This window comes from Rhinolophus ferrumequinum, chromosome 26 (assembly GCF_004115265.2).
Source record: "Rhinolophus ferrumequinum isolate MPI-CBG mRhiFer1 chromosome 26, mRhiFer1_v1.p, whole genome shotgun sequence".
Taxonomy (NCBI): Eukaryota; Metazoa; Chordata; class Mammalia; order Chiroptera; family Rhinolophidae; genus Rhinolophus; species Rhinolophus ferrumequinum.
The window spans coordinates 4,001,275-4,014,830 of record NC_046309.1 but is presented as its reverse complement, the minus strand read 5'-3'; the positions used below and the strand labels follow the sequence as shown (position 1 = coordinate 4,014,830).

Below are 13,556 nucleotides of genomic sequence, written 5' to 3'. Positions count from 1 at the left end.
GAAAGCTGCAGAGCCCTGAGGTTAGGTAGGTATGGCTGTGCTGTCCGATTTTCTGGGGGATGAGCCAGTTCACAAAAGTTCTTGAATGCTACACCATGAGAAAACCAGATGCCATCCTTAGGTTGTGTAAGAAAAAAAATTCCTTGTTTCTATTTCTGAATGTGACAGAACACTTTTATGAAAGGAAGTCATTGTCTTTATACCAGCCACACAGAGAAGGAAGGGCCCACACATATGTGCTTTGATACCACGTGGGGTTGGGCCCAGGGAGGCTCAGCGCGGGCTGCTGGGTGGGGATGGGCTGCAGGCAGAGGGCCTGGGGGCCACGGTGGCTGTTGCAGGGAGTTGGACTCTGTGAAGGCCGGCTGGAAAAAAGACCATTCTTTTTTTTTTTAAATTAATTTATTTATTTTTTAAATTTATTGGGGTTACAATTGTTAGTAAAATTACATAGATTTCAGGTGTGCAATTCTGTATCACATCATCTATAAATTACATTATGTGTCCACCATCCAGAGTCAGTTTTCCTTCCATCACCACATATTTGATCCCCCTTACCCTCATCTCCCACCCCCCAACCCCCTTACACTCTGGTAACCACTAAATTATGTTCCCCAGATTAATTTTCAAACCCCGTGGCCATCTTGTGGTTACCGATTGTTTTCTAATCCCCTCACCTTTCCCCTTACCCCCACCCCCCCGCCCATCTAGCAACCCTCCGTTTTTCCTCTTTGTCTCCAAAACTGTTTCTGATTAGATCATTCACTTACTCTTTTCTTTAGATTCCACATATAAGTGAGATCATATGGTACTTATCTTTCTCTGAAAAAGACCATTCTTAATTCCAGTTTTTAGCATCCTCGGCAGCCATGCTGGGTCCACGCAGGGGCTCAGCCAGAGAGAGTTTCCTCTGGTGACCTGAGGGGCTCAGGGAGGGGCCAGGGTTGGGGTGACAAATGGTTCTTAATATATTATGATGAAAACAACCTCATGAGGTATGAAGAATAATTATCATTCACTTGCTTTGATTTGAAGACGGAAGGAATCTACTGAGGTTAAATCCTGATGGCACAAGATGGCAAAATCAAAAGTGCAACTTCTTTGTTTGCCAAGCATTTGCACCAACCCAAGCTTTCCATCCATTATAAACTGCTTCTTTACTCACCCGTTTATCCATGTTATACCACATATATTTCCTCAAATATCATACCTTAATAATTCTTTGAGAATATGGTCACAACCCAGTTACCCTCTAAAACAAAATACTTTGCTCAGTTCCAAAAGAAAATGGCATTGTTTAAAATATTTTCCTTTTTCCAAATGAAGACATTTTCTGAAGTTGACAGAGTACAATGTCACCAACACGGTCCTGTTAAATTAACAGAATTCCAAGAGCATTTTGAATTGTACCTTCCTAAGCCCACGCGCGCAGGTCTCACTTTGGCTAAGATTCTATGTTAGGTCTAGAAAGCTTTGAGGGCCTCAGAGATCAAGTTCTACTGTGAAGAAACAACGTAGCAAAACAAGATTGAAAAATCTCCAGCTGCTGAGGGGAGCGGCTGGTGCCTCCCCCTGCGCTCCCCGCAACCCTCAAGGACTTTTTGTGCCACAGGGGGCTTTTCTGAACCTGGGAATCCGTCGCCACCTTCGTAGCCTTCTGTTCCAAATAGCGCTTATTTAAACAAGTCATAAAAAAGGAAATGGGAGGGGGCAAGACAAAGACAGTCTCTGACAGGAAGCGTCCCACTAAGGGAACAGCACGCAGAGCTCACTTAGTCTCTGGGTCCTGTTTGCAGCACTTTCGCCGTCCACCCGGAGGCAGGACTGCGTGGGGCGCTGGGCGTGCTCCGTACTCCCCTTTCTTCTTCTTTGCCTGGAGCCGTTCCCTGGAACATTCGACCTCTCAGGCCACCGGGACCAACTTAACAGCCGGGCTTCCCGCTGCGCCGGCCGCCTGCGCTCACCGCCAGCACCCCACCCCCCGTGCATACCTTGCCAAAGCTTCCAAGCACCGCGAGCCGCAGCGCCCTGCTAGGTAAGAGGACCCTGGGGACTGTCCCAGCGTCATGGGGGTCTGAGAGCCCACGGCCTAGTCACAGCCTCCGATTGCTGGTGTGATCACACACAGGTCCCCCAACTTCTGGGTTCGCCCGTCGGTGAAATGGGGCGATGATGGCGAGCGCTATGGGGAACAGGAGATTTATAGTGGGGGGAGAAACAGGCACGGGAACCACTCGCCCCAAATCCGCAACCCATCACATTCCACAGCGCCACAGGCTTTTCTGTCTAATTGCCTACTGCTTAGCCCATTGGGTCTTCATGAGACTCACAGGGTTTCAGAAAGCTGGACTAATAATCTCCTCCCATTTGACAGATGAGAAAACTGAACCTCCCCAGTTGCCCCAGGTAGTTGGGGGCATGCTTCTCAATATACTTGCTTAACTTCTTAACCCCTCCCACAATGAGCCACGTTTTCCTGCAAGAGACCCCTGAGCAGACATTGTCTTAGGACCCCACCTCCTGGAAACCTCATTCTCCCCCAAGTACCCTCCGCCTTCCTCTGACACATTGTAGGACTCGACTCTATGGCAAACAGCCTCATGTTCAGGGCACATGGGAACAATCCCTCTGCCTGCTAAATCTTATGTGAGAGACATCACAAGAACTAAATTACAAAACAGGCGACTCTAATACCGGGAAATATAGGGACTGCGGCAAATGAGCAAAGAAGGTACTTAGAAACGAGTCAGACAAGAAATAGTTTGGTCTTTCCTTAAACAGCATGAGAAAGCCTATTTTCTCTCGCTTTGATAAAATCATGATAAAATCAGGCTCATAATTTTAAAATCGGAAGGTGCATTCTGTTCATTTCCTTCAACCCCCCCGGCTGAACTAAGCCCTCCTCCGGTCCCCATCAGATGCTCTTATACTTTCTGCCTGCACACTGTGCCTGGTGCTCCCTCATGATACCTGGTCCCATTTTGGAGATTAGTAGAATTTTCCTTTTCGAGAAGAAATCTGCCTCCATTCTGGATTCTCCCACTTTTGCCTACTCGGAGATTGGCACATATCACAATCCTTCAGGTCTGCGGTACTCCCCCTCGTCCCCCCCAGTCTTTTCCTAGGCTTTCCTCAGTCCTGTTAATATTTTGTCTATGCCAGGATCAGTTTAGCATCTCCATCAATATACTTTCTGACTCGTCCCTGGACACTTGGTTATTTGTTGATATCTGCCTGAAAACCTCTTCCTCAGCGGGACACATGTGCCGCCTGCAGCCCGACCCGCTCAGAAACACCACTGTACTGCATCTCGGCTAATGTAACCTGAGTTTGATTGACTTTCTGGGACAGGCACATCCCTCTATTTGGGTCACAATCATACTCGAGTCAGTAAAACCACCAGATTGTTTTCAACTGAAATGCTTCTATGCAGAACAACTCCTGCCCCCTGCAATTTTCTCTTTGAATAATCTTTTCTTGGAAAAACACGCATTCAAGAATTTGCAGTACAATTCTCTGTGTTGTTTTAGGGCTGACTTCCATCCGGTCAACCATCAGTTTATGTTCTGACCACAGATGGCAACATTGTAGGTGGTGGTCCCAGAAGTTGGGGACTTATTTGAAATAATCTTTCCCCTGTAGACTCAAGGAGAATATGCAGGCAAAAAGAGCCACATTTTAATCTTAACTCTGTGGCCACTGTGTGACCTTGGGTAGGTCATTTGATGTTCAGTTTCCTAACATTTTAATCGAAATTTTAAGACCTGTCTTCATTCCATCACAGCAAATTTAGAGAACAATTGAAATAATGGACATAAAAGAACTTAGAAAATTATAAATGGCAGCACAGAGGACTCTTGCAATAATAAAGTTCATCACCAACGTCATCATCTTTACCTCATCAATAGATTGATTCCAACCCCAGGAAAAGGCATTTAGGTAGAAAAGGTGTCAGAGAATTTGAGCATTTTTAGCAAGAGCCAGAGTATGATTTCCTGGAGTCAAAGACAGAATATGGAAGATGGTGGTGAGGAAGATGCTGTTTTCTGGGCTCAAGAAAAGAAAGGAAGGATGGGCTGGAAGGGGGGAAAAAAGGAAAAAGGAAAGGAAGGAAGGAAGTTGTCTTAGTATATTCTGATAATGTGAAAATGGATGGTTTTCCTAAGGAGGGCCCCCCCAAAAAAAATCCACTGAATGAATAGAAAAACGTGCATACATTATTTCTATATAGCAGAAGCAACCTGAATAGCAAACACACTATGAAAACCATTCTGAATTCGATGTAATCAGTAAAATGCAAGTTTAAACCAATTAAGACATCCTCATTTAAGCCCATAAGGGTGAGTAAAAAAATTTAGTCTAATATCAGCAAATGCAAGTAAAGATTTTGGGAATTGTCACACATGGCTGGTGTCAGCATATGGTGTCAGCACAATCTTCTTAAAGTCATATCTGGCACTATCTAGTTGGATGGAAGCTGTGTAAACCAGATAAATTGTAGTACAGGAGATACACAGTATGTGGGCATTATTTTGCAGCATTGTTTGTAGAAGCAAGGGTATATTTTGAGATAGCTTGAATGTTCGTTAATAAATAATTGGATAAAATGTTACACAAATAATGTCATTTATGTAAAAATTTTAAATCCAAAAACAGCACTAGATGTTATCTATACGAGGAAACGTGTTTGTAGAAGTGTAAATACACAAATGAGAATGATACATAAAAACCTCAGGATACTGATTGTTTCTGAAGGACAGAAGGAGGGAGAATGAGAGTGGGGAGTTGAAAAAAAAATCAATGGAATTCTATGTGTAATGTTTTAACTTTCAAACAGAATAGCTGCAGTAAAAATGCCAAAATTCTTACATTTCTGCATTGCAAATGGTGGGTTTTGTTTTATTACTGTGTAATAAGTTTGTTTCATAACTGCATAATATTTAAAATGGAGTAAGTCAAATACCTCATCTTAGTTATAGCTGCATGTCACGTGCTTGCCTTTTCTACCGTGTTTCCCCGAAAATAAGACCCAGCTGGACCATCAGCTCTAATGCGTCTTTTGGAGCAAAAATTAATATAAGACCTGGTCTTATTATAATACAATATAAGAATGGGTATAATATAATATAATATGATAATATAATATAGTATAATATAATAAATATAATACTGGGTCTTATATTAATTTTTGCTTCAAAAGACGTATTAGAGCTGATAGTCTGGCTAGGTCCTATTTTCCAGGAAACACGGTAACACCAAGAAGAGTGACACAATATTACGCCTCATTTGAGTAAAACATTTGTGCCAGTAGATGCCAATGGTTGTGCCAATTTCCAGTTAACCTACTGGGAGACAAACCTGGTGATTATTGGGAGACCAGGACCTCAGAGCCAGCCAGGAAAAACATCTGGTTTAACACTGAGCAGGAAATGAGTTTCTCTTGAATTTGTCCTGAATGTTGATTCTTTCTCTTCAATCTTGGCACCACCTTCTCTCCACCAACTGCTCGGGGACTAACAATAAACTTGCTAGAACAGAGGAAAAAAATCACTTTGCTGTACATGACATTCGCTTGTTTGAAGTAGTGGGAATTCCTGGTCCCAGAAACTCTTTGTGCTAGACGGACATTCCAGTGGCCAAGAGCAAAGTACAATGTATCTTCCAATGAGAAGGTGGTATCAGGGACAAAGATTCCTTCAAGGACTGACATGAGGGAAAGTACTGCCCATAGCACATTTGCCTACTTTGATTCCAAAATAATAATAATAATAATAATAATAATAATAATAATAATAATAAACATTCCACTCCTCATTCCATAACAGAATGCTTACTTCATTTCATGCCTTTTCAAGTTGGAGGGAGATAATCAACTGATTTGTTTTAAAACATTCCCTGCTTTCCTGTAAGCTGAAAACAAAAAACACAGTGCATTGTGGTAATATAAACTAGCATCATCTGGTTTGCTTAAAGTTATTTATAGACGTTTGAAAGTATGTGACTTAGGAAACTAGCAATGGAAATGGTTTATTGAAGGAGAGAATTATTCTTATGGGTCTGAACTGGAGGTGTCCTCGGGCTTTACCAACTCCCATATGGACACTTGCTTTTTATTCCTTTCCTGTTTTCATTCCAGAAGACAATGGAAGGGCTTCAGAAGAGCAGCTATGGAACTATGACTGAAGGTAAGGAAACCTCAAAGTTCTCAAAAACTCCAGGCACAAGGGGAGAGTCACTATTCTCTCTCTACCTGTCCCTCACCTCAAACACAGTGACAGAAACCCAGTTATTTTAAACTAAAGAAGAACAAAGCAACTGTTATTTGTTCTTTACTTTCCCCATTATCATCATACCACTGATGTGTGGGAATGAAACTTCAAGTCAGAAGTTGGAGGACTGGGTACTGAATTGTGAATATGGTTTCTTTCCTTGTCTGCTCTCAGTTGGAAAAAAAAATGGGAAGGCCCCCGAGAGAAAACATCCCAGAACACTTAAGGAAAGGAAGAACCGACACAGAGTAGAAGGAATAAAATAATAGATTTTAGGAGCCTACAGTGAACTTAGAACTCATTTGGGCTCATAAGAACTCTAGAAATCCTCGGTTTCTAGACCCTTTTTCATCCCTTGAAGATTTTAGCTCTCAGCTGTGTCACCCTGTTTCCAACACCAGATGTGTTAATTTCCTGTAATTCAATCAGCCAAATAGATGACCTTTCTAGCCCATGTACGGCTAGTGGTCTTACATTCCACTTGTCTTCCGCCACCCATCCAGTGTCATCTCCCGAATTTTGTCCTTGACGTTAACTGGGGCCTTTCTGTCATCCCATCCCAGTTTCAAACATCCAAATCCCCACCCAAAAAGCAGAGCCCCAGGGACCCTCAGCTGGTCCTTGGTGGCAAGTCACTATGGCTCCAACATCGGAGCGTTCCTTTGCTCCCAAGGTTTGCTGAGCACTTCTAGATGAGTGTGCCTGCGAAACTGAGGGTGAAAAAGAGATGATAACATTTTCTCCGTTGTGACTTCTCATCCTCTGCCTCCTGCTAATCTCACATTTATTCAGCATGAAACTGGCCTAGGCACCATCTATGGAAAAACAAGGGGACCACTTTTCTTTCAGAAAAACTGTATGTTCCCTGGTCTAGATGAAGTGCTTGCAAACACCCTCCTTAGCATAGCAGTTTTTACACGTGGCTATGTATGCGTCCAAGTGTGGGCTTCCTCTGTGGACTTCCTGTGATCCGAGAACCTCCTCAAGTTGTCTGCAAACTTTTGTAACTGTTCAGACCTGACTGTTCTGCTGGGAGGGAGGTCCATGGCTTTCATGAGATCCCAGGGGGTTCATGACCAAAAAAGCTTAAGAATCACCTACTTAGCAAGACGCAACAATTCTTTTGCAGGCAGATTAGACGATAACTACTTTGTATCGTCCTCAGTGAGGATCATCCTGATGGGCAGGTCCGGCAGCGGGAAGAGTGCCACGGGGAACACCATCCTCGGCCAGACAGTATTTGAGTCCAAGCTGGGGGCCCAGGCCGTGACCAGGACATGCCGCAGGGCGACAGGCACGTGGAAAGGGAGGAAAATCCTGGTGGTGGACACGCCCCCCTTCTTTGAGGCAAATGCCCAGACCCAAGATATGTACAGGGACATCGGGGACTGTTACCTGTTCTCGGCCCCGGGGCCCCATGTCCTGCTGCTGGTGACGCAGCTGGGACGCTTCACTGCCCAGGACACGATGGCAGTGAGGAGGCTGAAGGAGATCTTTGGGGCAGGAGCCATGAGACACGTGATCGTGCTCTTCACCCACAAGGAGGACTTAGAGGGAGGTTCCTTGGATGACTACGTGGCCAACACCGACAACTGCAGCCTGCGGGGCCTGGTCCACGAGTGCGGGCGGAGGTACTGTGCCTTCAACAACGAGGCCACCAGCGACCAGCAGGGGGAGCAGCTGGCGGAGCTGATGGCTGTGGTGGAGAGTCTGGAGACGGAACACAAGGGCGCCTGCTACAAAAACGAGCTCTTCTATGAGGCGCAGTTGTTCCTGGAAACTGTGGGGGACACCCGTGGGGAAGGCCACAGGCGGTACCTGGCCCAGGTGCAATCGCAGGTGGAAAAGCACAAGCGAGACCTGAAGGGGATCGGGAGCCACTGGGTGTTCCAGGGGCTCCGCAGGGTCCACGAGTGGATGATTTCTCACCTTTGCTTATCTGCTTTTGTTCTTATATGCCTGTTGATTTTTCTCGCAGTTTTAATTAACCTCTGCATAACTCAGAGATTCTGAGCCTTTTCAGATGATTGCTAAATCAGCTGTTTTTTTCAGACTCACCGTCTCTGTCTGTTTATAAGGCACTTTATTTGCTTTTTACCTCATTCCACTTGCAATTTCTCTTCCTTACGTGAGACATGCCATCCGTGTTCTTCAAGTGCTTCTAGATAAATAAAATCCAAGGGAAACCATAGTTCTCTCTTTTTGTTTTGTTGTGTTAGAAACTGGGGGGATAAGTAATAAACAAATTGGATGCCATCCTGAAATCTTTGGGGGCTTGCAGGAAGGTTGGTGAGTGGACTGATACTGTGTGAGTATCTCGTCTCTGATCCCTACTGTACACAGTTGTGCTTTCAAGGGGAGTAACATGTTAGCATTAAAAGCTGGTCGCAGCATTCCTTATTTTATTCAGAAACGTACTCTGATTTCATTATAGGTAGTAAGGGATGACACCCATCACCATCCTCACCCCCACAAGAGAGGGCACTCTGAGGGGAGTTCTGGAGGCGTGAAGGGGCCATGGAGGAAGAGAGGAGCGGACCTGGACATGCACAAAGCAGAGAAAAGGGGTCACGGCGGCCAGATGGGGACCACACATTGGGGCAAACAGAGTCAGTGGCTGGGAAATAAAGGAACTGAAATTCATTCGAGCAAGGCCAGATAGTGAATACCTTCAGCTTACCAGACTATCCAATCACGGACGCTTATAGAGCAAAACACACGTAGACAAAAGTGCTGTGAGAGCCGGCATTCCCATAAAACTCTGTGGACACTGAAACTGGAGTTCCATGTCACTTTCAGATGTGGCACTGAAACATCCTTCTTCTTTCAATTTCTTCAACCTTTTAAAAATGTAAAAGCCCTTCCTTCTTAACTCACAGGTTGAACAATCAGGCACCAGGCCAGATGTGATCCAACCCTAGTCTTCCAGTAAATTTCCCGTTGGCTGAGCTGCGTTAGAAGGCAACCTCTTTACCTCCAAAGGCAGCACTGTCATGTGTGAGATCTGTGGGAATTTGGGGAAGGAGTGGTGTTCCACATTTCCATGGTAGCAAAGGGGAGAGGGCGGACATTTGGGGTGACATCTGAGCAGGGGTCGTGAAGTCAGTGGAAACAGGAAATCCGATGAGGAGTCCCCACGTGGCCCCTCTGGCACCCTCTCCTTTGTGGTAGCGGCACTCTTCTCTTTTTGTGTGTCCCCTGGAAGGGAGGCCTACAGTCGTCCCAGGCAGCGTGTGACCGCACGGGTAAGTAATTAATCCTCGGGTGAGTCAGGAACTCAATTCCGCATGGAACTCAGCATGACAGGGGGTCATGCTGATCTGCACAGCTGTATCACATAACTGATTCCAAACCCAGGCAGGGAGTGTCACATGTAAGCTCCTCAAAGCCTGGACATCCTAAGGAACTCTGAGACCTCAGACCCAGGACCACCTCCTCAGTGCAGTATCCCCAAATTGTCCAGCCTTACTTGGTCTCTTCCTTCCCGGACTTAATTCAGTTCCGCAGCAAGACATTTATTGCATAAATGAGCGTCAGTCTCTGTGCTCAACACCAGGAATATAAGATAAATAATGCAAAGTTCCTGCTGCACAAACACGACTGTGGCAGAGGGATGAAGGCATGTGAAAATGGGGTATGAGAGACATTTGGAGATAGGACATCAGCCAGAAGGAGAACACTGGGCTCGGCCAAGTCTCCCTAGATGGGGTTAGGTGCTTGAGCTGCAAGGACCAGGCTGGCCTCCCCTGTGTGCTGGGGACTGTGAACCAGCACACAGGAGGGGGTGTGAAGGGACACATGGGACTGGGCCAGGGCCTGTGTGTCACCCTCAGAGTTCGTGGGCTGTCTTGCAGCAAACAGGAAGTCACTGGTGGCTTTTCAGCAGGTTAGCCGTTTTAGGAGGTCACGCTGCTACAATGTGGCAGTTGAACTGTGTAAGCATAAACCTGGGGACAGGGATCACGTGTAGAAGAAGAAAAGAATTCCATCTCAGGGACCGGGGCCTGAGCCATAACCAAAGGAATGGTGTGCAGAGGAAGGGCACCAACGAGAGACACCGAGGAGGTGGAATCCACACAATATGGTCACTGATGGCAGTACTGGGGATGGAACCAGGTTTCTGTCTTGGGCCACCCTGTGACAACTGGTTCCCTTCACTGCCCTGGGCCTTCAGAAGGAAAGGGCTGATCAGAGGACGGTGAGGACTTTTGATCTGAAGGTGCCTACCTGGAAGCCCTGTGGGGCATGTCCTGTCCCCCAGCAGACAATGGCTGATCTCACCCTCCCTCCAGGGGAGGCATCCAGACCAGGAAGTACTAGGGAGCAGGGCTGCAGGAGGTCAGCTCCCGCCAGGGGTGCAGATGGGCCGGGGTGCAGGGCAGCAGCAAGGCGTCTCTTTCACCACAAGCAATGTCACTTGGGCATCCAGATGACATTTCACCTTTCTCGATTTCCAGGGGAAGTCAAGCGGGAGAGTTACCCAAGAATATTTCACAGTAGAGAAGGAGAAAGGGTCTTGTTAATCCTTGACTCACACGTGAATGTTCGCCAAAGGAATTCCCAGAAAGTGTTCGGACGTGAGCTCTGTTTTCTCCCCCCAATGGGAAAGGAACCACAGACACTTGCCTGGAGGCAGTCGTACTTCCTCCATCCTCTCCCACTGTCATCCTCCAAAATAATACAACTAAAACCATTTTTCACTTTATTCAGGATTCAGTGAATGTAACAGGCATTCTCGGAACTAGCGGAAAGAAAGCAGTTTATTTATTCTCACCACTTCCTCAAAGGAAGTGTGAGAATGGGGAACTTCTGAGAGATTTATTTAAGGATTTTTTTTTTTTTTTTAAGGAATATGGAGTACTCTTCATTAGCTCAAATGTCTTCAAATTCAGGGAAAAGAGACCCCAAACTCAGATAGCTTAAACAGTAAGGGAATTTATTGGCTGAAACCCAGAGAAGGGGGAGGCTTCAGCGGCTTGGGCCTGTTCTGCTTTGAAGTGTTGCCATCAACCTGAGGCTGGGAGCCCAGGGCTGCTGGGGTGAGTTCCAAGCATTGCACTTAGACCCACCAGTGCCCAGAGAAAGAACAGAGACTGTCTCCCTCTGTGTGTCTCTCCTGGGAAAGGAGAGACCTGTGACCCCACCTCTACAGACCTGTACTCGCTTCTCCTTGGCCTGCATTGGATTCCAGGCCCATTCCTGAACTAGTCTCTTGTGAAGAGAACAGTCCAGAGCTCCATGGGAGAGGCAGAGGCCTGAACCAAACCTAGAGTCTATAGAAAAAAAGGGAAATGGGAGCTGCGTAGACAAAGCCTGCCCTCTACAGACCGTGAGAATTAATTTCTGAATTGAGGACACAGAAGAATGAATCCATGAGGTGATTTCAGGAAATGCTCCGACACACAGACGACATACAGAATCAAAGATGAAAGCAGGCGATCGATAACATAAGAAGAATAAGTAAGCTGCACCAAACTAAACAAACGCAAAGCTCATAAGGCACAAGAATCCACTCGTGGACCCTGCGGAGCCCCTTGAACACCCAGTGGCTCCCGATGACCCTCAGGTCTCGCTTGTGCTTTTCCACCTGCGATTGCACCTGGGCCAGGTACCGCCTGTGGCCTTCCCCACGGGTGTCCCCCACACCGTCCAGGAACGACTGCGCCTCATAGAAGAGCTCGATTTTGTAGCAGGCGCCCTTGTGTTCCGTCTCCAGACTCTCCACCACAGCCATCAGCTCCGCCAGCTGCTCCCCCTGCTGGTCGCTGGTGGCCTGGCTGTTGAAGGCAGAGTACCTCCGCCCGCACTCCTGGACCAGGCCCCGCAGGCTGCAGTAGCGGGTGTTGGTCACGTACTTGCCCCCTAAGTCCTCCCTGTGGGTGAAAAGTACGACCACGTGTTTTATGGCTCCTTCACCCTCCTCACTGCCACCGTGTCCTGGGCAGTGAAGTGACCCGGCTGCGTCACCGGCAGCAGCACATGGGGCCCTCAACAATAATTGAGAAAGATGAGAAAAACACTAGCTGTTTTTTGAGAAGGAGAACCACTTCCTTTCACTTCTCTTTCTGTGCAGGTTGGATCAGCAGCAATTTAAGCCTGTAATTCTCCCAAGAAATGGCCTGCCACTAGCGGTGTGGCAAAGCACATCGGCGTGATGCGCTCCAGGGGGCTGAGGCCCCGCCCCCCAGCACGTCCCATCCTGTCTGCGCTCCCGGATCGCTGGGAAACACTGCAAAGGGGTTGCCACTGCTTTTTGGTACCCTCTCAGCCCACCGTCCTGGGAGCAGATGGCTTTGGGTCATGGCTGTATTACATGCCCCTAAAGTCTCAGTTTCCTCATAATTAAAAGGAGTAGATGGTGCCACCTGATTTCTAAGGTCCCTTCTATCTCTACAGTGGAGGCATGGCGGCTCCAGCCTTCCCTCCCTCTGCCCCGCCTCCCCCCTGCCTTCTGTCTAAGGACTATGCCAGCAGGTGGGGAGCCCTGAGGAGAGACTGTAGGCCCTCCCCTTTAAAACTCCACTAAAGAGGCCATGTGGCACATTTCAGTAGTTCTGTGCCCCTCAGCACAGCCCCTGCCTTGGGTAAAGGTGAGGGCTCTGAGCCAGTTCTCCGTGGGGTCTGCTAAGGAATGAAACCTATCTCATAGAGATTTCAAAGTCACAGTGGAGATGCAAGGCTGCTTGCTATGTTGGAATCAGAAAAAAACCAGAATCACTATCACTTCTTAATTCTACAGACTCTAACCTGCCTTCTTACCCTTCAGAATGCTTACATCTACATATTTATATTTAACATTTATATACATGTAAAGAAAATGAAAAAGGTGAAAAACAAACTGATCATATCGTTTACAATGAAAGTAAAGAATAATACAGGTGTGTATAGAAAGAAAGAGCTAACACTGATTATTGCAAGGAAGGAAGGAAGGGAGAGAGAGAGAGAGAAGAGAGAAAGGGAGGATGGGAGGAAGGGAAGGAGGGAGGGAGGAAAAATGTTCCATATTTCACATAGTTCTGTAAATCCCACAGGTCAAGCTTGTAGATGCTGGAAAACGATCTCAGTGGGCAAAAAGATTTTCACTTTACATTGAGTGGAAGGAAATCATAAACAGGATTTTTGCCACTTGGGATATAGCAGAATGTAGTTAAATTTAGTCTTGTTGGGTCCTTATTTCCGTGTAATAAATCAGCTCTCATTTAATTCCATATGTATCAACACACACACATACACACACAAAGGCCTTTCACAACACAGCATGTGTTTAAACAAAGGGAGACCACGTTC

At 46.6% G+C, this 13,556-nt stretch overlaps 1 protein-coding gene across 4 annotated transcripts; it reads left to right on the top strand.

The window, feature by feature from the left end:
• Positions 1 to 1,711: 1,711 nt before the first annotated feature.
• GIMAP5 (GTPase, IMAP family member 5) lies at positions 1,712 to 8,451 on the top strand. 4 transcript variants are annotated; one of them, XM_033099093.1, is made up of 3 exons: positions 1,712 to 2,035; positions 6,140 to 6,185; positions 7,435 to 8,451. In XM_033099093.1, the coding sequence occupies exons 2-3, from the start codon at positions 6,143 to 6,145 to the stop codon at positions 8,280 to 8,282; spliced, it is 891 nt and encodes a 296-aa protein (XP_032954984.1). In that variant the 5' UTR covers positions 1,712 to 2,035; positions 6,140 to 6,142; the 3' UTR covers positions 8,283 to 8,451. The 4 variants fall into 4 exon arrangements, with proteins under 4 accessions (XP_032954984.1, XP_032954982.1, XP_032954983.1 ...); XM_033099091.1 differs by having other exon boundaries at positions 7,399 to 8,451; XM_033099092.1 differs by having other exon boundaries at positions 1,713 to 2,035; positions 6,137 to 6,185.
• Positions 8,452 to 13,556: the final 5,105 nt, after the last annotated feature.